A 26,523-nucleotide genomic window follows, 5' to 3' on the forward strand; every position below is an offset into this window, starting at 1 on the left:
CATTAAAAACAAATCAAAATCGATACATCTATTTGAGAGCTACGATGTCACAAACAAACAGATACGTCAAATCATATCAGCACGTTATTTTGTTTGGGGCTTTATTTAATTCTCAAATAATGTTTCTTTTTTAGACTATTTTGTTAAATTTAATATTTTTACGCGGTGACGTCATCTAACTATAGGAAATAAACATTATACTTATAATAAACTAATAAAACAATTACTATCGGTCATAAAAGCGGTGTTTTTATATTACCTTTGATACTTGGAAACGATTGACTATCCTACTAATATTATAAACCCGAAAGTTTGTATGTATTGATGTTTGTTCCTCTTTCACGCAAAAACCACTGAACGAATTAAGACGAAACTTGGTATATAGATAGTTTATAGCCAGCATTAATATATAGGATAGTTTTTATCCCGATTTTATGTTCTCGTGCGATCATTTTTGATTTGTAGCGGCCCGCGGGCAACAACTAGTTCATTATAATAATCTATACGTATTGGATCGGATTTGGGGAAGGACTGATACCCGCGAGAAGGTTTGATACCCGCTGTAGGTTGTTACGTGGTATTAGATTATTATTATTTTTTGAGTTTCTTACCCAAAGGGTTAAAAACGGAACCCTATTACTGAGGGTACATTTCTGTCTGTCTGTCACCACGTTGCATTTCATAAATCGTGTTAGCTAAATAGTCGATTTTTTTATGACGATGTATTTATATTGTCGCTATAACAAAAAAATAACATCGAGGTTAAGCAACGGTTGTTATGGTCTTAAATTTGATGGGTGACCAATTCAGGAAAAAGTCGGTTTTTTAGTCAGTCTACTATTTGTAGCAAACTCTCAGTTTGACTCGCACTTTGCCAGTTAACAATAGTATATCTTCTTTCTTTGAAACTACAATATCTTTACGACTCCTCATATCAAAACTCAAAATATTTACACAACAAAAAATTTTGGCGGAAAATTAAACAGAAAATTCGTAATTTATAGACAACTGTTTTAATATATTTTAACATAACAATATAAAAGAGAAAATATATTTCGGTATGTAAATATTAACATATGTTTCAAGGTCTCATAATTAAAATACAGAATTCTTAATTACGAGTATGTTAATCAATAAAAGTAATTGTATTGAACAATTGTGTTTCGGAAGGCACGTTAAATTGTGGGTCCCGACTGTTATTCCTACATCTTTGACAGTCGTTACAGGTAGTCAGAAGCTTGAAAAGTCTGACAGCCAGTCTAACCAAGAGCTATCGTGTTGCCCAGGTAACTGGGTTGAGGAGGTCCAGATAGGCAGTCGCTCCTTGTAAAACACAGGTACTTAGCTGAAACCGATTGGATTGGAAGCCGACCCCAACATAGTTGGGAAAAGGCTAGGATGATGATGTATTGAACAATGCAATATTGGGTATAGAAGGTAATTGTTAATTAGTATGTTTTAGATTTTGTTCAAAATATACTGGCTGACCTGTGGACCTTATTTAAGTATTTCGCGAGTGTATTTAAATTATATCAATTATCATAGGTACTATGTTGTCCGCGATCCCACGGAATCATAAAATCGGGGATAAAATCTATCTGTGTGCCAAGTTTCATCAAAATCCGTTCAGCGGTTTTTGCGTGAAACATTCAAAGTTTTGCGTTTATAATATTAGTAGAATGCCTATCAAAAATATCGTAGCAAATTATTATTGTAAGCAAAACGAAAGTAAAATTTATTTTTATTCTACAAAAAAAAATTATGTCTCTAAAAATTTGTCGATCACACAAATATACTTGTCCTACGCGGGGATCGAACCCGTGACACGTCACGCTCACAGTTTGGCTTAGTGACCTCAACCACTCGGCTATCCGTGCATTCAATTGGCCAATAACAACTAATATTACTTTCTCTCTCTAATGGGTATTTACACAAAATCAAATAAAAACAATTTACAAATAAACATTGGCACATACAATTATCTTAGTGTAACGACGTAATAATCAGTTTATCTCGAAACACAAATACAGCGCTATCATATATTATCTAGCAGATTATATTACAAGTATTCTGCTTGTAAACACCTTTTATTTCACAAGCTTTTGTACCAGTCTTTACACGTATTGTAATTACTAGCTGTTGCCCGCGACTTCGTCTGCGTGGTTAGAAGATATAAGTTATAATTTATACCTGCCTTCTATCTATCTATCTGCCTTCTATCTATCTTGTAGGATTCAGTCAGCGTTTGCAATGTAAGCGCAAAAAATGTGTTTTTTTACGACCTCACATTAGAAACCTCAAAAACTGTAGCCTATGTGTTATTCTGATGTATAAGCTATATTGTGGTAAAGTTTCATTCAAATCCATTCAGTAGTTTTTACGTGAAAGAGTAACAAACATCCATACATCCATACTTACAAACTTTCGCCTTTATAATAGTAGTAGGATCATGTCCAACTTGGAATCTTCTTGGACACCTACCTCTTTGGGGGAGGAAATGTGTAGTGTCAGACTCTTACTGACTGAACCTGAACTGCCGTGCTACGTTATCCGCGTTTTTGTGTCGGTGTTTGGCAATGCATAGCAATTTATCACGGAGGTTTCTTATGTCAATGGGTACGCCTGGTTAAAAAGGCACACGTAAAAAGTGCTAGTTATCGGGTAAAAGTGGTTGTAATCTGCCTTTGTGCAAAATTAAATCAAAATCCTTTCAGTAGATTTTTATGCTCGAGAAAAAAACAAATGTACATCCTCACAGACTTCAATTATCGCGTTTTTATACTTAGTAAGAAACAGACTACTTGTTTGACTTTTAGTTGCTTCCGCATTGCTATCAAAAAGCCTCTTCCCGTAAAGAGAAAGATTCAGCATTGAACACCGAAGTTGATACTTTAAAATTCAAGTTTCATCACAAGTTTTTTTACAAACCGTTGTCCAATAATGTTTTACAACAATTAGACAGAATCGTTCACCCCCCCCCCCCCCACTATATTGCCCTCAAACTTGCAACCCCGTCCATAAAACCGCAAAGCCAACACGAGATCATTTATCATCATTAACCCATATAACCGCAGTCAACGCCTCGATATTAACCTAGTACATCAATATGATTAAAATGTCCGCTCACAAGACAATCGCAAATATTTACATGTTGGACTCCATTGTTGTTCGTGTTTATTGTTTGATTTGTGACCAAGAGGTCGCTTTTATTATGATCATGATGACTAGGCTTGGGATCACCGCGACACCTCATCAACATCCTAGCCTTTTCTCCCAACTATGTTGGGGTCGGCTTCCAGTCTAACCGGTTTCAGCTAAGTACCAGTGTTTTACAGAGCGACTGCCTATCTGACCTCCTCAACCCAGTTACCTGGGCAACACGATATCTCTTATATAGACTGGTTGTCAGACATCCAAGCTTCTGACTAACTGTAACGACTGTCAAAGATGTAGGAATAACAGCCGGGACCCACAATTTAACGTGCTTTCAGAAACACGGACTCCTTATGACAAAGATGGTCACCCATCTACGGACCAACCGCGTCAAGCGTAGCTTAGTCTGTGATCGATTCACTTATGCAGTTATAGCTTGGCCCCATATTATCGCGGTTGGTTGGTGGCTGTTGGTTGGTATAGATGAGCAGTAATGTTTTCCTTTTATTGAAATGAATTTATAGATTTATTCGAGTCCTTCGCTGTAGGAATGTCAATGTTTTAGATGTCTTCTATAAATTATTTTTCTATTTGTCCCGTAGAGTTTCACATAGGAACCCATACTCAGAACAAGCATTCCTCTTTCACACAAATGCTTGTCCTACCCGGGGATCGAATCACGGGCACGTCGCTTACGATGTGTTTGGCTTGGTGAACTATACCACTTGGCTATCCGAGCCGAAACTCGGCAACTAGACCCAATAGTATCAACGTTTTAAATGCGCCTGTAAGTTCTTACTAGGTTTGGTCAATTCAGATGTTTGTACAATACGCAAACGTTAGTTCCGTCACCTATTTATAGATCCTGATTACTTACCTCATAGGTTATTCCCAAAGATTGATTCCGTGAGAAACACTTGAACATCTTATGTTTGCATTAGAAGGAGGTTTTGGCACATTCTGAATGCAGTTTCAACCTATTACCATTATTTAATTGTGTTGGCACGGCGATGCTATTTTAGACCTCTTTGACTAGGTAAAACGTTGGAGGTTGCTTAAGTCTCCGCTACGTGTGAACCGAACCTTTAAGAGTGATGAGGTGATAGTCATGTGGAGACAAAGGTCTTCAAGAAATGTTTCTGATATCAGGGTATGTGCTCTTGGCTAAGCACAAGTTGATCGATCACAAGATTAAATTAACTTAATTATCGGTCCGTCCGTGGATACCGACTATGTCGTAACGATTTCCTCCGTGTTTCGAAAGGCACAAGGTTAAATTGTGGGTCCCGGCTATTATTTATGCATCTTTGACAGTCGTTACAGGTAGTTAGAAGCTTGAAAGTCTGACAACCATTCTAACTAAGGGGTATCGTGTCGCCCAGGTAACTGGGTTGAGGAGGTCAGATAGGCAGTTGCTCCTTGTGAAACACTGGTACTTAGCTGAATCCCGGTTACATAAGATATTGATAACTCCTTTAGGCTTACATCCGAACAGGGGTATGTTTACTAACAAACGCAGAGGTTCCTCTCGTACGCCTAAGAGATTCACAGTCCCAAGATCTCGAAGATGTGTTACGGCCTTTACAGAAGCCTGTCAGTGTTTCGTCTCCAAAAACCCTCAGTACTCTTATTTCGCCGATACATACCCGTTCCATGTCGCAACGACCCGCCCAATAACGTATCATTATACAAGTACTTTGTCGGTATATTTGACCCTGAATTGAACAACCATACTGACACAGTTTCGACCATACGCGTCATACGATTTAATAGCATAGTTTGTCAAAGGTTAACAAGTAAAGTGCGATCACCTTTTTACATGACTGCCCAAAATGAATGCCATGTTTTCAGACCGCATATCTTTGTTTCTTATAGTAATACTTGCTGTTACCCGCGGGTCTGCCCGCTACAAATTAATGATAGGCGAAAATGATCCTAGGACAATTATTCATGTCTAAATCCTGGTTATAAACTATCCGCGTACCAAGTTTCATCTAAATCCGTTCAGTGGTTTTTGCGCAAAAGAGTACTTAGTATATTTTTGCATTTAAATTCTAAGTTTCTATGCCTAAATAAAATACCTAATATAAAAAGCGCAATGTCGCTTAGTATAGTAAATATTCCGCGAACTACGTCTATCTTCTATCCTTTTCTAATAAATAGAGCTGTCCCTTTCCACGGACTTTCACTGCGTACAAGGTTTTTTATCGGTTGTTATACAATGTAGCCGCTGTTAGTATTTTGCTAAGATTTTCTTTGAGTTTAAGTTGTTTTTTAGTTTTTTTTTTATACTGTTTTTGACAATTTTGATGACATTTGTCTTTGAAGATGGATGAGATTTGATCTCGCAAAAAACACGATACTAATTATGCCTTTTGAAATAGACTTTTTTGTAGCATTTGTCAGGTCTCACTGTTGGGAAACAAAATGAAATAATTTATTCTGTAAATAGGATATTTCATCACTTTTTCATGTCTTGTTTTGAGAACGCTGGAGTCGACATTTCCTATCTGACTAGGAGCTGGGAAAGGACTACCTTCGTTTTCTTCCGGACCTCTCTATCTTTCGCGATATTTGGTCACTTATTTATTTTATATCATTTAACAATTAATAAGACCTTCGTAATATGACAAATGCAAAAGTTCCTAGATTATCCCGATTGTATGCTATTTTCGATATCAGTATAATTCAGTTCAAAAGTATATATTATTATGTCCTTTCTCAGGCTCTAGACTATCTGTGTACCAAATTTAATTACAATCGGTTCAGTAGTTTTGGTTTGAAAGCGAGACAGACAGACAGATATACTTTTGCATGTATAATATTAGTACGGATTAGAAAACGATCGGCAATTATTTGGCACGCCCAAGGAAATAAAACTTCAATAGTGGAAGTTATAATTTCTTAACACTGACGTCAATTAGAATTAACGTTTCCTAAGCAGCATTGATAGTTTAGTGGGCTGACCGTTAGACTGCCAAGTCAAAGGTCCTAGGATCAAATCCTGGAGTGCAACAATGTCTTTTGTAATTCGTATGCGATTTATTCATGTATGATAATGACTTAGTAAAATTGATTAATACTAATTACTTAGTCATAATAAGTAATTATAACTTATTGAAAACGCGGCAATTTGTCTTGAGGAAACAACTGTAGAGACGACAGGTAAAAATATTGGGGTATATAATATAAGGATAAACATGTAATGTAATAAAATATTCCACAACTTTCACACAACGCCATCTAGTCTCAAACTAAGCAAAGCTTGTATTATGAGTACTAGACAACTGATAAACATACTTATATATTTCTAAATACATTCATAATATAGGTAAATTATAAAAAAATATATTATATTAGAATGGTAAATTTTTGATATTTATTTGACCTCTGTGATCCGGAAAATGTAATATTATTTGGAGAAATTTAAGATTTAAAAAAAAATCAATGAATCAGCTATCACCGCAAAAAAAAATCAATGAATCAGCTATCACCGCTTATGAGATACAGCCTGGTGACAGATTGATAGACACCGGACCTTCAGTAATACGATACCGTTTTTTGACTTTGGTTACGGTACCCTAAGGACACCATAGCTCTTTATAGACTTACTAAACAATCGCAAGTAAATGCAACAAATATATGCATACCTAGATAGTTATGTTAACGAAGCCATTGTTTTGATATTTACTTATTATTGTGTATATAAAGTGATCTGTTTTTATTAATTAATCATTCTAATTGTTTTATATGTATTACTACCTGTTGCCCGCGACTTCGTCTGCGTAGTTAGAAGATATAAGTTATGACTTTTTCTTCACTCCTACTCGCAGCGTGCGTGATGGTTTATAGCCTAATTTTTTCAATTTGAACAAGCAGTTCCTGAGATTCGCGGGTTCAGACAAACAAACTCTTCAGCTTTGTATATTAGTATAGATGTGTTGGTTATAATGTCATTTGATGGAACTTTTACTTTAAAAAACGTACCTATATTACATCTGTGTAGTCTGTTCGTCTGTTCGACACCAGCCTGTATCTTATGATCCGTGATAGCTAGATAAAATCTGAGCCCCGGCCTGCAATCACAATCCACGCTTAGGAGCTCGTAGCTAAGTAATAATCGCATAAGTGAATCGATCACAGGTTAAGCTAAACTTGACGCAGTTGGTCCGTAGATGGGTGACCATCTTTGTAATAACGAGTTCCCGACGTTACACGTAGTCAGAAGCTAGAAAGTCTGACAGCCTGTCTAACTAAGGGGTATCGTGTTGCCCAGGTAACTGGGTTGAGGATGTCAGATAGGCAGTCGCTCCTTGTAAATCACTGATACTTAGCTGAATCCGGTTAGACTGGAAGCCGACCCCAATATAGTTGTGAAAAGGCTAGGCCGATGATGATAGGACAAGCATTTGTGTGATCCACGAATGCTTGTTCCGAGTCTGGGTGTCTTCGTGCATGTGACTTGAATGTTTGTAAAACTCCCGCGACTTAAGGATTTAATGCCTTAATTCTTGAGTCGTTTTTGATAAAAAGAAATAAAGAATAGAAACTCAGTGGAATGTTAGTGCCGATGCTAACAGCAAAACAAATTCAACCTCTTTAAAATATTGCTACAGATGAGTGACATCTATCCAGATATTGTTTTTAAATTACATTAGTGAATAACCGTGAGAATTGTGAACTTGATCTTTTCTTTTGAGAGCGTATCTATATACACAGCTATAGCTGTTATAGTCTAGTGTTATATCCGTTAGACTGCCAAGCCAAAGGTCGTCAGTTCGAATTTGCGTAATGAAGTATTTTTGAATTTATTTGTATATTATAAAGTAATCATTATAATATCAAAACTGCATTGTCTGGACTTAAGAGGCCATGAACCCTGAGTTTGTTTCGACGTTTCTTCTCATGGTAGCCAGCTAGGAAATGTCGACTCCAGCTAGCTTAAAAAAAATGACATGTAAAAGTGATAACGTCTATCTAGCCACATATTTTGACTAAGGTGTTGAGTTTGTGAAGTTAGGCCTTGTAGAGTTAGGGCGAGTAGTGTTAGAAGCTTGGCTCTGCATGAGATCTGATAACTTTTTGACAGTGCGAGTCATATGAGCTCGTCTTGGCAACATTTTACATGAAAAGGTTTTTGGTGGGATCCTATTTGCAGAATAAATTATTTCATTTCATTTCATTACCTAAGGAAATTAGTGTATGAGAACATCGTCAGTCAATTAGCAAATTTTTTTTTGGTTCGCCGTGGTTGGGCTCTTGGACACCCACGTCCGCAGGGGAGGAAGCGCGTAGTGTCAGACTCTTACTGACTAAACCTGAACCGCCGTGCTACGTCATCCGCGCTTTTTGTGCCGGTGTATGGCAATGCATAGCAATTCATCACTCACCAGTCAACCACAATACCTGAAAATTGTTCAAGGGTGTTTAAAGCAAAGTCAGCCCCTTTTTCAATTCGGATTAGAAACTGTCAAATGATTCCTCCCGTTTTGAGTTGAGCGCAAAGGAGTGTCAGACTTTCACCGACTAAAACTCTTTCATCCCCGTATTAGACTTTTCCCAGCTATGTTGGGGTCGGCTTCCAGTCTAACCAGATGCAGCTAAGTACCAGTGTTTTACAAGGAGCGACTGCCTATCTGACCTCCTTAACCCAGTTACCTGGGCAACACGATACCCCTTACTAAGACTGGTTGTGAACCTTAGCTTCTGACTACCTGTAACGACTGTCAAAGATAGGTAAATAGCAGCCGGGACACACAATTTAACGTGCCTTTCGAAACACAGAGAAACTCTAAGCACCTCAGTGTCTACTTTGGAGCCCCATTAACGGTTTAACCTCTGAAACCAAAGTCAAAAGCAAATTATTTATTTCAATTAGACCGGTATATGGCACTTTTGAACGTAAAACAATTTATTTATACAATACTAGCCGTTGCCCGCGACTTCGTTTCCGTGGGTAGAAAATATAAGTTATGATTTAGATATACATGCCCGGTTTTTTTTTACATTTTCCATTGTATCTTAGCTCCTATTAGTCGCAGCGTGATGGTTTATAGCCTAAAGCCTTCCTCGATGAATGGTCTATTCAACACAAAAATAATTTTTCAATTTGGATCAGTAGTTCCTGAGATTAGCTCGTGAAAACAAACCAACTCTTCAGCTTTATACACCGTGATTTTTTAGTCGTCTTACAAAAGCAGCCCAGTTCATGTATCCAATGACTAGAACAAGTTCATGATAAAAAAATAGTTATTTATGAGATTTGAAAAAAATTAAAACGCATTTTTTAATCAACATTAGGATGCAATTTTTAGTTTTAAACAACACGGCTCTGTTGCGAGCGCGGTCCGGGCCTTGGAACAATGGTGAGGGGCGCGGGCGGCGGCGTTTTTTATCATTTTCAACAGGATTTTTCAGATTTTTCATGTTTCATTTTTCTTTGTACCTATTATCTTAGTTGATGATAAAAAAAAAATAATCGCGCCTAGGGGTATTTTATGTCGGATACATGAACTGGGCTGCTTTTGTAAGACAACAACGTGTATATTAGTATAGATTAAAATCTAGTGTCAGTCTGTCGGTCAGTCTCCTATTGAAGCTGCCGCGGTTGAAACCAGGTTAGACATCAACCATACAATAGTGACAACGAATTAATTACTATTTTTATTAAGATCCGTGATGATTCATTTGTTTAAACTGTGATATAGATTGTTTAATGAGTTGGCATTCTTCAAGGTCTTCTTAATTGTGCTCAAGACGTTTTACTCTTGTTGAGAGTCTATAGGAACTAAAGTTTGTTGGCCTGTATTTGTAACTAGAGTTGATATACACGGTGATTAAAGTTATGACTTTTAGTCGTCTTACAAAAGTAGCCCAGTTCATGTATCCGACGTAAAATACCCCTAGGCGCGATTGTTATTTTTTTATCATCAACTAAGATAATAAGTACGACATAAAATTAAACCAGAGAAATCTGAAATATATTCTTAAAAATCCGCGATCGCTACAGAGCTGTGTTTCTATAAAACTACGAATTGCATCATAATATTGAATAAAAATTGCATTTTAAATTTATTCAAATCTCATAAATACCTATTTTTTTTATCATGAACGTGTTCTAGTTATTGGATGCATGAACTGGGCTGCTTTTGTAAGACGACAAAAAAATAACGGTGTATATAGGTATATTATGATGTAGCCTTCATTAGATTATCCTTATATACAGGTATAGTAGAGGCGTTGATAATAATATGTTTATAACACCAAAAAAAAACATTATTTAAAATGTAAATTATAAATATCATCGGAAATGGTTTTTCGTCTAAGTTAGATCACAATAAATATGTTTTTTTTTTAGACGTAGTTCTATTAAGTTTATTAAAATGAGTGGTTTTAAAGGTCTGGATCCGAAGGATGCTGAAGGAGGCTTATACTAAAACCAACGAACATGATTTTCTTGACTGGCATATTTGGCCTGGTTTCTTAAACTTGTTAGGCTTTTTACTAAAACCAATTTGAAACAAAACTAACACAATAAACGATCAAATCATTAGCAAAATCAAACTTAATTTCATTATTTTTATTTGTATAGAAAATAGCGTTTGAAAAAATAACGACCGTTACTGTCAAATTTGACATTAATATCGAACGTTTGAATTTCGAGAAGAGAACACAACCTTATCTATATTTCCAGTGCATATAGTGACAGTGTTGTGCGAGTGAGACAGTGGTATATGTTCATGTGTAGTGCGAGAGAGATAGCACGATGCGTGGAGTAAAGTACCAGCGGTTGGACGATCTGGAGATTGGGTAAGGATTATTTTTAATTATTTTTACATTTTTGTTTAAAAAACTATGAATAAGTCTTGTGTTCTTGTGGGTTCCATGCCTTATTTTAATTATTGTTTTTGTTGTATCTATTTTAAGTGTACATATTATTAAATTAGTCTGTAAATACAATTAGTTAAAATTCCTATTTTTTTTTCAATGTCATTTCAGTGATGGGTTTGTGGGATGCAATTCAAAATCTCCGTGAATGAGGGACAAATATCGGGGTTTAGTCGATTCGCCTGAATTTCGAATCGACTATGTACTTTCAATTTTAAATATTTTTTAGCGGTAGATTCGCCCGATAAAAATTGAACAGCGGGTGAATCCGGTACACCTAAATGTTGTAATGTACTATTCGCCCAAAATTATTGTTGTACTAGCTATATTTTTCTGAAATATAGCTAAGCAAAATATCCGTACAACCATATGATACTATATTGCATCGTCACCTAGAACCGCTTATCAGTGGCTATCGGTCACGCCACTCCCACTCCCACTGTGGTAGTGGCGGTGGTGATACCAGTGCAGTGTTTGTGTTGTCAGAGAGTCCTGATAAAGGATTACATTTCATGGTTGGATTTAGGGACCTTTCGAAGTTGATTGAGCAGTTTATAATATTAGTCCGTTAGCAAGATTTCCAAAAAAATTTGAATGCCTAATTTTCATTTTAGCAAAACATGTCTCGGAGTAGACGCATATAATTCACCTTAATTAAAAAACAAACTAAATTGACAACACTCAACCCGTTCGGGAGCTATGATGTCACACACAGCCAGACTTGTCAAACTTATAGTAACACCCTAAATTGAAATCGCTCAACCCGTTCATGAGCTATGATATCACAGACAGCCAGACAAGTCAAACTTATAGTAACACCCTAAATTGAAATCGTTCAAACAGTTTATGAGCTATGATACCACAAATAAACAGACAGACTGACAGACACGTCTAACTTATAACACCCTTGTTCTTGCGTAGAAGTGTAAAAATGATTACTGTAACAAAAATTGATCATCATCTCCTAATATTAACACACTTAACTACATTCTCACAAGAATCAAATTATTAAATACTTACCCACAAATACTCCCCTTACTCTCACATAAATATTAATGAAAAACCAAATTCCTCTTCATAATATATTCCTTAATGAAAAATTCCTTTCATACCATTCTGTGCCATCCCCTCCTACGCTTATGACGTCACTCGTTTAAGACTACCCACGCGCGTTTCGTATTGATTTAATTGACGCTCTCGCTTTGTCACGAGAGCACGTGTTCGCTTCGTTCTCAATGAGATTCTTGAATGGAATTGAATTGTGAATGGTGGTGAGAGGTTAGTATTTATGTGTAATTATTTGGTTTTAAATTAAGTAGAGAGGAGATTTTTGTCGGTGTATACTTTAAGAATATTTTAGGGTTTGTATGGGTAAAAACAGAAATGAAAGCTTCGTAGTCTGTTCATTTGTCACAAGGCTGTGTCTCATGAACGTCTTTAGCTAGAAAATTGTAATTTTCCGGGGCTTAAGTTAAATATTCGACAATACGATGCTTCGTTAATTTTGAACAGAATAATGTCTCGTCTACTTAATATGCATTTCTATTTATCTTTATAACTAGCTGTTGCGTGCGCCTTTGTCCACTTAGACTTTAAGGTAAAAGATAGGATTATTTTGAATCGGATTATTAGTTTAAGAGTGCCAGGAACTTTTCCCCTTTCTTGTAACTTATTGATTACTGCCCAGCTCCTCTTAATAATAGCGTGATGGTTGTACATATCCTATTCAAACAACCAAGCACTTCAGCTTCAGTGCAACCTTTGCCAAGGTTAGGGAGCTTATAAATCTATAACCGATCGTTTAAAAAACCTTACTCCATTAAAAATAGTGGCCGTATCTGTTGATAATAATTTATTGTTTTTATCCGAGGCCTAAGGCAAAATATTTCCGGAGTTAAATAATTACAAAACGTTATTTTTTTATTATTGTATCAATGTCAAGTTTACACGAAAAGCCACGAGGTTACATACCAAAGTGCTAGACTAACCTTTTGATACCTTTCACCTATTAGAATTAACTTAGATTATATTTCTAGTCTAATTAACTTAAAAAGAGGTGGGGATTAATAAGTTTCGTGTCTGAAGGATAAAACCGGATGCCTATTCTTAAGGTGCCATTATTTTTTCAACAGTCTGTATCTCAGGAAATTTGAATCTACCTGGCCAATTAAAATTTCCAGGAATGAGGTATTTGTATTGAGTTTCAGCAACGTTTGGTACGGTCAGGAACTTGACTGATCCTCCTTTTTTGTAAATCGTGTCGCAAATCCTATTAACTATTCTGTTTATATTGTTAACTAGCTGTTGCCCGCGGTCCTGCTCCCACGGGAACGGATTTTATCCGGATAAAAACTATCCTGTTGTTATTATGTGTTAATCCTAGTTATAAACTATCTGTGTACCAAGTTTCGTCTAAATCCGTTCCGTCGTTTTTGCGTGCAAGAGGAACAAACGTGCATACATAGTAGAATGCGCGTTTTCATATTAACTTGGATAAGTTATTCAGCCAAAATATTGTTAAGGAATCTGGAAACTATTTTATTTTGTTTATGATAATGTCACAAACCTACTAGAATTAATTCCAAATTAAGCAGTATAGACTGGAAACAGTGCCTCAACAAATGCTCCGAAGTCGACTTGATGACTGACGTGTTTTACGAATCCCTTTGGAAGATCATAAAAGAACATGTTCCTAAGCGAAAACGCCTAAACCATAAATATCCTCCTTGGTACTCGAGGGCCTTGGTTGGTGTTCTAAAAGATAAGGAAAAGTTAAGGGTTCGATTCAAGAGGCACGGCAACCCCCGAGATGAGATGGAGTATAGATTAATTGATAAAAGGGCGCGAGTACTTATCAAAAACTGCTACAGGATATATGTTCAATCAACGGAAAACAGTATACGTTCCAATCCTAAAACGTTCTGGTCATTCATTAAAACAAAAAATTCAAGACACAACGCCATACCGTCCGAAATAAAACTGAATGACATTGTTGCGTCATCGGGGGATGCTATTTGTAATATTTTTGCTTCTCAATTCTCTTCTGTATTCTGTGGGAGTACGGATCCGTGCTTACTAAATGATACGGTACATCCCATGCTTCCACAGAATACACTAAGCAAAATTGCCTTTAGCGAACGCGAAGTACTCAAAGCCATCAACAAAATTGATGCAGCGAAGGGTACTGGGCCAGACGGAATACCACCACTTTTCATAAAGAAATGTGCTAGACATCTTACCTTGCCACTAACACTGATTTTTAACAAGTCGCTTGCAAGTTCACTATTTCCGACTGTTTGGAAAAGAGCTAACGTCGTACCAATATTCAAGAAAGGTGATTGTACTGATGCAAAAAACTACCGACCAATCTCCTTGCTTTCCATATTTTCGAAAATATTTGAATCCTTAATATGTCCAATTCTGACATCCCATGTAAAACCACAGTTATCTTCTAGTCAGCACGGTTTCTGCTCCGGCAAGTCTACGGAGACGAATCTAATATCATATGTTGATGATCTATGTAAGTCTGTTGACTCTGGTCAACAAATTGACGCTCTCTACGCTGACTTCAGCAGCGCTTTTGATAAAGTAGACCATCAAATTTTACTGATGAAACTACAATGTCACGGGATACATGGAGAACTACTAAAATGGTTTGAGTCATACCTCCATCAGCGAACACAGCAAGTTGTTGTAAACGGTTATCACTCATTTGAATATTACGCGACATCAGGAGTACCGCAAGGCTCTCATACCGGTCCTATTCTTTTTATAACATTTGTTAACGATATCGTACAATGTTTCAGGCACAGTCATTGCTCTCTTTTTGCTGACGATCTTAAGATCTACCGTCAGGTGAACATCCAAGAAGATGTGGTCTTACTTCAGTCAGACCTTGACGCTTTGCAAAATTGGTGTGACAGAAATAAAATGGCTTTAAATGTTTCAAAATGTTATCACATTACATTCACACGTAAAAAGCGACCCATACCTTCCACATATTCCCTAAATGGAACATTAATAGATCAGGTTAAAAACATTCGTGACTTGGGCATAGTTATAAGTAGTGATTTGTCATTTACCGAACACATAAACATGGTAATAAAAAAAGCCAACAAGATGGTGGGATTTATTAGCAGAATGAGCAAAGACTTCAGAAATACTCAGACGATAAAAATACTCTATAACTCGTTGGTACGAAGTCATCTTGAATACGCTTCTGCCGTTTGGAACCCCGTTTATGATGTCCATATCAACCGCATTGAGCGAGTTCAGAAAAAAATCACCAGACTTTTAAGGTACAAAGATCATCAATGCCCTTACAGAGCAGACTACGCTCAACGTCTTAGTTACTTCCATCTATCTTCCTTAAAACAACGTAGAGTACTTATTGACCTCTGTACCCTTTATAAGATAGTTAACGGTTTGGTATCAGCTCCCGATCTCCTTAGTAGAGTGCTATTGGAAGTACCACGTCAAAGTTATGTTAGGGCAGTAAAGCTAAACAGAACGTTCGTTGTTATACCATCTCGAACGAATCTCGGCCAGCACGCTCCTCTCAACAGGATGGTATCAGCATATAATAAAATCTGTGCCCAAAACAGAGATATCGACATATTCTTCGATAGGGTAACAACCTTTAAAGCAAAAGTACTTGAACTTTGATCAGCTGACTATGACTATATCTATCTTATGTTAAAACGTAAAATTTTCAAGAAATTTCAAAAATTCCAAAATTGTGACTCTCATTATTTATTTTTCAAACTTATTTAATCTAATATTTTTTTTTAAATTTTTGTGTGATAATTTTTTTTTAATTTAATTTAATATATTTACTGTATAATAATAATGTATTCATCAAAATTAAAATTAATCTTCATCAATGTTATTTAATGTATATTATATAAAAATAATATTGTAATAAAAATGTGAACTATTATATGAATGGTGTGTACACCTGTAAGTGACATATTTACACTGCAGGGAGAAAAATATAATAATTGTATACATAATATTTGTAAATATGTTGTTGGTGTGCCTTTAATTAATAAATAAATAAATAAATAAATAAATAGAAGACTCTATATTTGTTATAAAACTACACACCTTTATTTACGACGTGGATAACAAACGTGATTACTGATAAGAGACAGGCGTTATCAGCGATAGAAATTATTGTGTAGCTTCTAGTAAATGGATCACGATATACGATAAAAAATTGATCGGATATTGTATTGTATTTTCAATTTAATTCCAAAAGGCAAATTCTCAAATCGTTTATTTAAAAAAAAGACTTTCTCATTTAGGACTTTTATCCTAAGCATGGATGTGGATGGATATAGGGGAAGAGGACGACCAAAAAAACGATGGATGGATTGTGTGAAAGACGATGTGGCTGCAAAGTGTGTTTCTTGTGAGATGACCTCAGATAGAGAGGTATGGAAGGACATGTTGCGCCGACCCCAAATAAAATAATTGGGAATGATGATGATGATCCTTGTGTCGTAGGTTTCACAAACATTCAAGTCACACGCACAAAGACACCCAGACTCAGGACAAGCGTTCGTGGATCACACAAATGCTTGTCCTATGCGGGGAACGAACTCGCGACACGTTGCGCTCAGTGGGTTTCACGTGGTATACTCATTACTCAACCACTCGCCTATCCGTGCACTTTTTTTTATTGTTGTTGTTACCTTAGAGCTCGGGATTGGGTATACCGATACTGTGTTTTTTTTTTAATTTAACCTAACGTAGGTAACTCTCATCTGTTCCCATACAAATTTCATCATGTTTGTCATAGTATTTTTTTATTTGAAGTCTCTTTTATGTTTTTGTTGTTAAAAAAATATTATTTGATATTTTGTTACGTATTGCGCACCTAATGTTACTAATGTAATATTTCTAATTTTCCTGATAAATACGTAGGCACTTGAATTGTTTATAATTTAATACGCAGAAAGCGTTGTAAAGCGAATAATATTTGCAATTTAATGCAAATAATATAATGGAAAGATTATCCTAAGATAGAACTTAAATTAGAGGCTTCTGATTACATTTCGGATGTTTTAAAATTACTTATAAATTTAATCCTTGTGTCGTTGAGGGCTTCACAAACATTTAAGTCACATGCACAAAGACACTCAGACTCAGGACAAGCATTCGTGGATCACACAAATGCTTGTCCTACGCGGGGTCATACCCGCGACACGTCGCGCGCTAGGAGCGTGGCGTACTTGTAAATACATACATATTATAAATCATTTACACCCAGGCACAGTACAAACGTGGTTCTTTTAAGATGTTTTTTTTTATTTTTCCTATTTCAATGGTAGCACCCAGTCAACACCATAACAATACTTCTTAATCTATACTTCTATACTAATATATAAAGCTGAAGAGTTTGTTTGTTTGAACGCGCTAATCTCAGGAACTACTGGTCCAAATTGTTTTTTTTTTGTGTTGAATAGACCATTAATCGAGAAAGGCTTAAGGCTATAAACCATCACGCTGCGACTAATAAGAGCGAAGGTACAAAGGAACATGTGAAAAAAATAGGGCAGGTATAAATCATAACTTACGCACGGGGACGAAGTCGCGGGCAACAGCTAGTTACATCATAAATGGAGACACTTGATGGTAATCTCTGATAAGTGATAAGGTAATCAGGATCGGGTAGTCACATGATGTTGACACCCGTATTAATAACTTGACACACGACTTCCTATTTAGGTTACATTATGATACGCCAGATGGGTTTAATGTTAATCCCGTTGTAAATTGTAGATAATAGTGATATCGGATATTGTATTTTTTAGGTTTCCGTACCTTAAGAATAAAAATGGAGAATTCAGCAAAGAATTTGCTGTTTTTTCGTGTGTAACCTGGCTGTACCTTATGACACAAGACAGCTGATTTTGTTACAAAAGAAACGTAGATCGGTCTTTCATAAAAACTACAGAGCCATGTTTGATGTTTTCTTACGGGACCAAATGACAGCTATATTTCGACTCGCGATCCCGCCGCGTCAGCTCATGATTAAGGACTCCGGTTGGCTCCGAAACTACTCGGGCGATTCCGATAAATACGCGTGAGTAAATCATTTAATAAGTTAAAAAAAATATCAACAAAATCGGATTATTCAGTCCGAAGTTCTGTAGTAACAAACATTAAATTAGGGTAGAAACAACGTTTGGTAGTTTTAAATTTATTTGTGGACAATTTTTATTGTTAACTAGATGCTGCCCGCGACTTCGTCCGCGTGGTTAGAAGATATAAGTTATGATTTATAACTGCCCTGTTTTTTTCCACATTTTCCATTGTATCTTCGCTCCTATTAGTCGCAGCGTGATGGTATATAGCTTATAACGTTTCTCACCAACCCAAAGAGAATTTTTCAATTTGAACCAGTAGTTCCTGAGATTAGCAAGTTCAAACAAACAAACATAATCTTCAGCTATCATATATGCTATCATGATTAAGTAGAGCAAAGGAGTAATAAAATTTTTAACAAAAACGGAGAAAAAATACGTGAAGTTTAAAACGGTTAATTTAATACAACTACTTTTGCCGTCCTATTTAAATAAATAAATAAAGGACCTTTTACTATCTATTAAGCAGTGCTTTCCAAGTATTTATTAATAAAAAAGTAATTAACTCTGCACAAATAGTAATTCGGAAAAAATCATCACATAGTCATAACTATTTTCATAATATTGCGCAACTTTCACACAACGCCATCTATTATCAAACTAAGCAAAGCTTGTATTATGAGTACTAGACAACTGATAAACATACTTATATATTTCTAAATACATACACAATATAGATAAATTATACTTAGACACAAAACAAATGATGTTATGCTATGCTGCAATGACGCATACAAAGCTTGTCCTTCTCGGGGATCGAACCCGCGACACATCCCGTGGTTGGTTGGTAAAGATCAATAGTTACTTTGCTTAATACCGTTAAGCGTATATGATTGTAGTTAATTATTTGATAACAAAGACTTATTGCGCGTATAAAATAAATATAAACGGTTCTGTAAATACTTAATTTGAAACGTCAATTCAATGCTATAAGCATGAACTATAGTAGACATAGTAAATTATGCATAATCACACACTATGTAGATTATGAAACTCCCAAGTTTAAACATAAAAGACTCACCTGAGACCACAGACAAACTGTTTAGAACACTTTTGTGGATATATATGTATATTACACTAAGGCACTACTCTGTAATCTATACTTTCATACTAATATATCAAGCTGAAGAGTTTGCTTGTTTGTTTGAACGCGCTAATCTCAGGAACTACTGGTTCAAATTGAAAAACTGTTTTTGTGTTGAATAGATCATTCATCGAGGAAGGTTTTAGGCTATAAACCATCATGCTGCGACTAATTGGAGCGAAGATACAATTGAAAATGTGAAAAAAACAGGGTAGATATAAATCATAACTTACATCTTCTAACCACGCGGACGAAGTCGCAAGCAACAGCTAGTAATAAATAAATAAATAAACAAAGAAAAAATAGCTATAAGTCACGCTTTAGGAAGTTGAAGGTAGGTAGTAATCGTGTGGATAATGGTGTGTAGATAAGTAAGTATATGCTGGCTAGCAGTGGCTGAGAAGTCATAAGGTCGTAGGATCGAATCCTGGCACTCAAAAGTCTTTTTGGATTCTTGCGTGTATTGTAGTGTACCGTGCGGGCTGGTTCCATGAGGCCCAGAACAGAGAATCGTGGAAGGATTTGGTGGAGGCCTTTGCCCAGCAGTGGGACACAGGGGGCTGATAAAAAATAAAATTACAAAGTTATTATCGCTTAAAATTAGGATCAAAAATCGTTTTTTTATTAGGCGGAGATAGATCTTATTGGCGTGCAATAGGGGAAGCCTATGTCCAGCAGTGGACGAATATAGGCTGATGATGATGATGATGAAGTCAAAGTCGACATTGGACAGCACCCTGATACGCCTTTCAACGGTTCTTAAGTGCATTAGCTATGAAAAAGAAACGCCTCAAAAAATATCATTTACAACAACATAAAATAGACAGCAATTATCAAAGGAACGTGTCAACTAAACAAGTTTATGATATCAATACAAAACATTAAGGACCTCTTAAATTACTGACAGATTGTTTCATACAAAGAATGTGAAATTTTTCAATTTATCTGCCAGATAGCGGCGAATTAGCGATTGTGAAATAGGCAAGAGTATCAAAATAAGATTTAAAATTGATGACTAAAAAGACTAAGGATGTCTAGCCACCGCAAGCAGCACCAGTTAGCAGTACCCTACTTGCTAGAAATTAGCCTTAAATGAAGTATTTATATCACCTACATACTATACTGACATTTCATTTACTTCGCAATGCGCGCGACCCGAAACGGATCTGTCAACATTTCCCGCGCAAAACGCATTCGCGCCAAAAAACAATGGCGGGTTTGTTTTGCAAACAGATTATAAATGGGGTCTGTAGTTCCCATTCGCGTGTGGAAACTATTCCACAATGTATTATTTTGTATTATTGTAAGCGTGGCTTGGTTTCGTGTTGTTGTATTTTGGATAAAATGTTTTATGTTTAGTAGACTAAATATTTGTCAGAAGCCATGAGGCCCTGTTAGAAAGTAGCTATGGTATTTTAGACCACTTAACTTTGAGTTAAGTACATGATCACCCATTATGATGTCGGGGCAGCGGGATAGTCCGATAGGCTTGGCGTGGCCCCATGGTCCCGGTACACGAAGGGCAAAGGAAGGAACATGGGTGTGTTTTAGTCAGTAGAAGTCTGACACTCCCTTCCGCTTAAACTAAAGCGAAAAGAGTCATTTGATGATTTCCCATCAGAAAAAAAGGTACAGAATCACGGAAGCAAATCAGGTACTTTGTAGAGAATTAGTTTTCAGGGTTCCATAATCTAATTCGCTAAAGAAAAGCACAGATCTGAGAATTTCATGGTGCAAAAATCCTTCCACCATTCATTTACCGTAACAACCCCTACTCAACCTCACTTTTTGTTTTATTATTTGTTGTAAAGTATAGCTATAAAAAATATCATAGGTACACACAGTTAAAAATTGTAACTGTCTATCTATAAGTATTCATGAGATACACCCTTTTTTTCAACACCTCAGCTTTTTCACTTTTAGCTAAATACCAGATAGATACCAGAAATATTCCACTCCACATAGCTCTACTCTTTCAAACTCCTCGTCAATGCTTTAAAGTTTAAACTCAAATTGATGGGATTAACGTTATATATCCAATATTGTATAATCATGCTGTATTACAGCCATATTGCGTGATATTGTTGCATGAACAATAAAGAGAAAGGTATTTCATGATAACTGGTATATTAAGCGCTGATTATTCACGATACATGTATCGACGATCCCGTGGCTAAGCTATAACTGCATGGATCGATCTCAAGTTAAGCTACGCTATATGTTGTGGTCGGCTTCCAGTCTAACCAGATCCAGCTAAGTACCAGTGTTTTATAGAGCGACTGTCTATCTGACCTCCTCAACCCAGTTACCTGGACAACACGATACCCCTTAGTCAGATTGATTTTCAGATTTTCAAGATTCTGTCTGCCTGTAAAGACTGTCAGAATGTAAGAATAACAGCCGGGGCCCACAATTCAACGTTGTCATTTACAGACTGATGCAATTATTGTCTAATTTTTGTTGTTAACGACTCCCGCACTAAGGAATTTACTTCTTGTGTCGTGGGGAGAATCACAAAAATTTAAGTAACATGCACAAGACACCTAGACTCAGGACAAGCAATCGTGGATCATACAATGATTGTCCTATCGAACTTGAGACACTTCAGACACCTTGGCTTTGGCGTGATGACTTCAACCTCTCGGTTATCCGTGCGTGTAATTAATTATTGTCTGTTATAATTCGCGAAACTTTTGCATCTACAAATAAACCCCATTGACTCAGAAAGTAGGTAGTCCAAGACAATGCGTTCCCAACCACAAAAAGTTTATTTTGAATATCTTATTATAGTAACATCGCCATGTTATGTAGGTACTACACATACGCTTACATAATTTATAGTTTAATAGTTGACCGTTATTGTAAATATGGCACCTCAAACATCAGCTGTTTGATACACACGAATCGTTTATAATACTATCACGCCAAACATTATTATTTCTATAATAAACTTTGCATTATTCGATCTAAGCATTTGTGATTTTTATAAACATTGGCGGCCATGTTGGACGCCATGATGTATTATTTCGCGCGTTAACCCGCGATTAGTCGGTCGTGTTCGCTCCGTTCTATTTTGCGTTTTTCGAAAAAGGATTTATATTTCGTGCGGACTTTTTGTTTTTATCCGTGAGTATTTTTATTTGTGTTTACTTTTTTGGATTCGGATTTAGTTTTTGATAGTTAGGTATATTGCTTTTTTCGTGTGTATAAATCCAGGATTATTTCGTTAAAGCCCTATTTTCTTTTCTGAATTGGAAAAGCAGTGATTAAGTTATTGCTTCTATCCTCCTTTTTCATTCGAGAAAAATGCTTTTTGTAAAGTGACGTTTAGTAAAACCAGTTACGGGCTGTTTTTATTATAATGCCTTGTACATTATTTATATTTAAAGATCACTGCAGTGTTAGGAATACGCATTTGGTCATGTCATTTTAAATTCTTGGGCTTGCTAGGGACCTACTCTGAAAATATCGACTATATTTTCTGTGTAGATTCTCGTTATTTTGTAAGGCAGAGGCATCATCATGGCCACCCATCTTCTCGGAGGAGAAACTGGGATTATTAGACACTCTTAAATCATCTAGTTTCTCCTTTATTTGCTGATGGTATTTTATCAAATGTCGCTTCTCGCTTTGGGTTGAGCGGAAAGGAGTGTCAAACTTTTAGCGTCTAAAACTACCCTGTATACCAAATGTTTACCCTTTGTCTACCGGGGGCTGCAGTAACCTTTTCGGACAATCCCTCTGGTTGGGTAGGCAGCGGCCCTAACGGATCCCACTGATGTTGCTTACACTTTTTGGCCCCTGTCGGGAAATGAGCTACCTAAACTACTATTACCCTGGAGAACTAATACTGATAAGAGAAAAAAATATTGAAACTAATTCAGGTTAGACGCTAGATTCCTATTGCTAATTACTAATATTGCAAAAAGGTATTACAAAAATGAGCTAGAAACGTTTTAGGGGCATTCTCAGGAATTTTTGAACTGATTTTGGAAATTCCTTCCTCTCTCTTTCATCATATCGGTTCCTTAATATCAGGGGATCGTGGTCAACATCAGGGAAAAAGAATTCTCCAATAAGCCACATTTTTTGCTACTTTGATAGACTTAATATTCTCAAGACAGCTAGCAAGAGACATACAGGATGACGTAATTCCTCTTATCGTATGGTTGATGTACAACCTGGTGTCAGAGATTAAACCCCTCGTAAGCCTCTGAAGTGGCTTAACGTAACCTTGGACAATTCTAAGCCGTGTCGGATTCTTAACAATGTTTTCCTTTCCCGATTTCAGCAAGTAATAGATACATGAATTGAAAAATACACTTTTGCCGGCATCCCATCGCGACCTTTGACAGATCAGACCAACGGTCATACCTCTGGCAATTGATGACGTAAATAATATAATTCATTATTGTGCATCAAAACATTTGGATTCGTTATTGATGGATGATGTCAATTAGTTCATTGTTTTGTTTTTATTCAAGCGTTTGTTCCGAGCCTGTTTATTATTTGAAGGGCATAGTACAAAGAATGGGTGCGGGTCGATCGGTCATCGAGTTGTCAACAATCTTGGTTGTCTTGTATTGTCAGAGTGGTTGTGGTTATGTTTTGGGGTTTTGTAATCAAAGGGTTAATGAGTCTTTTACTTAGCGGCGGAATCCTCATGGACACCCCCTCCCTCGGGGGAGGAAATGGGTAGTGTCAGACTTTTACTGAGTAAACCTGAACCGCCGTGCTGCGTCATCCGCGTTTTTGTGTCGGTGTATGGCAATGCGTTGCCATCCTTCATACACTACTGAGGCACCCCTGTCTATTCGGCCATCACCAGGCTACAGACTGACACTGGCATAAATGATTAAGTCCTGTGGCAAAGGTGAATAATGTTCAAGTATTCTTAGACAACTAATATTTAAAATTCCCGTGTCACCTCCGAAACGGCCGATTTTTACCAAATTTTATATGCGTATTCAGATCTGAGAATCGACTAACGTCTATTTTTCATACCCTTAGGGGGATGAAATGTTAAGGGCTGCTAACTAACACTAACTAACACTTAAAAAAATATTTTATTTTTTGGACGAAATCTTTTGTTTTTATTTTTTTACATACAACTAGAAATAATTTATTATTCAAAATAACGTTTGCTGGGTCTGCTAGTGTTTGATAAAATTCGGGCAAGCCATTAAAAGTTAAGGGGGTGAAAATTTTAACCTTTAGTATCTGCCCATGTATATATTATTATACGATGTTTTGTAATTCGCCTGTCGTTGGTTGGTATTGGTTCAGCTTAGACGTGAGGTTGTATTTTGTGTATATACCTCTACCCATGAGAACCCATTGTTCTATCGCCTAATGGAATGTCAAACATGATCTAGATGTTAATGATGTAAGAATAACTACCTATGTTCATTACTGGCTCCTTAGAGATCTATCAAACGATTGACTGTCCGGATAGATGTGCGCGACGTGTCGCGGTTTCGATCCCCGCTTAGGAAAAGCATTAGGATAAGCTAAATACATACATAATATAGATTAATAACACCCAGACACGAAACAAATGATCGTGCTCATCACACAAACATTTGTCCTGGGTGGGCATCGAACCCACGACCTTCGGTATAGCAGTCAAGACTACTAACTACTAGTACTAGACCAACATGCCAGCCTAACTAAATATGTTCAATACACGTCTTGCCAACTGATAACGACTTTTAGAAGGCTGGTCAATTTAATCTTTTTGTCAAAGAAAAATTTATGACGACAGTGATTGCTTGACGACAAGAATGAGAACAGCTCTTGACTAGAGGTCAATGAGTTCATTGTATTTGTTAATGCAATTTAATACAAAAAAAAAATCCTCAGACAGGACTCGAACCTGCGACTCCTAGCTGAAAGCATTGGTCGCATTGATAACTAAGCTACAGAGGACACGGGCCACCATTAAAAATGCAAAACTATGCAAGTGTGTTTATTTGTTACCTCTTCACGCCAAAACGGCTGGACTGATTTAGATTAAATTTTGTATTTAGGTAGCAACCTTGGATTAACACATAGGCATACTTTTATCTGACTCCGTTAAAGGAAGATAATGTTTTTGTAGCTATAACCAACATACAGACGTGCGAAACAAATAAAGATAACATTTTAAGTGTTTTACTTTTTTCAGAAATCGTTTTTTTGCAAGCGTTCTTTATAGATAAATATCTACGCATAACCTCACCCGCATGTTATTCTAATTCAACAGAATATATATATAACCTTTTTCAATAATGTTATACATAAAATGACAATGACATATTTTTCATTAATTATCTGGCGAGCAGTTTCTGAGATAATCTTCATACAAACTACTACTGAGAATCTTCCGCCTTCCGAACGAGCGGTAGCTTCAATAGGAGACTGACCGGCAGACTGACACTAGATTTTAATATTGATCATATAGAAATTGTTTGACGTTCAAAGTGCCATATACTGGTCTAATTGAAATAAAGAATTTGACTTTAACTTTGAATCTTTGTTATTTGATTGTTGACATGTTCAGTTCGGTAGGCTTTTTTTTTTTGTAAGAAAAGGGAATACTCATGCACACTTACCTCTTTAGGGGCAGGAATTTGTGACAGGCTAATACAAAAAAAAACTGACTAAACATTAGCTTCGGCCTTATAGTCATACTAGCTGTTGCCCGCGACTTCGTCCGCGTGGTTAGAAGATATAAGTTATGATTTATACCTGCCCTGTTTTTTCCACATTTTCCATTGTATCTTCGCTCCTATTAGTCGCATCGTGATGATTTATAGCCTAAAACCTTCCTCGAAAAATGATCTATTCAACACAAAAAAAAATCAATTCGGACCAGTAGTTTCTGAGATTAGCGCGTTCAAACAAACAAACAAACTCTTCAGCTTTATATATTAGTATAGATTATTGCACGTGTGGAACAGAGATGCCACTATAGACCGTATAGTGCTGTCACGCTTACACAATACCAACAGTCTAACTATATGACATGGTAACAGAACCTTGGGCCTTAAGGTCGATTGTCGTCATTTTCCTTCAGTCTTTCCCGTTGTATTCAAATCATGTATCTTCATTAAGCGTACCGAGAACAATTAAGGACCTATCCTTTTATTCATTTTTATTAAACTTCAGTGGTTAAACTACGTTTGATACGGTCAAAACGTGGTTGGGTGACAATCTATCTCATAAAGAGTTTTTCAACAATAAAATTCATTAGCACAGCTGTTCTAT

The 26,523-nt window shown here is 36.4% G+C and overlaps 1 protein-coding gene across 5 annotated transcripts in view; it reads left to right on the top strand.

Annotated features, from left to right (window-relative positions):
• Positions 1 to 26,523, top strand: part of LOC113499062 (copper-transporting ATPase 1) — a 69,619-nt gene that overhangs the window by 13,986 nt on the left and 29,110 nt on the right. Inside the window, exon 2 of one of the 5 annotated variants that reach the window (XM_026879398.1) lies at positions 10,745 to 10,962. The exons of 2 other annotated variants lie outside the window; for them this stretch is intronic. In XM_026879398.1, coding sequence (XP_026735199.1) covers positions 10,919 to 10,962 — 44 coding nt within the window. In that variant the 5' untranslated portion in view covers positions 10,745 to 10,918. Of the gene's footprint in view, positions 1 to 10,744; positions 10,963 to 22,283; positions 22,402 to 26,523 lie in introns of those variants that run through there. 2 more of the 5 variants (XM_026879399.1, XM_026879401.1) reach the window with 2 other exon arrangements.

This window comes from Trichoplusia ni, chromosome 11 (genome assembly GCF_003590095.1).
Source record: "Trichoplusia ni isolate ovarian cell line Hi5 chromosome 11, tn1, whole genome shotgun sequence".
NCBI lineage: Eukaryota > Metazoa > Arthropoda > Insecta > Lepidoptera > Noctuidae > Trichoplusia > Trichoplusia ni.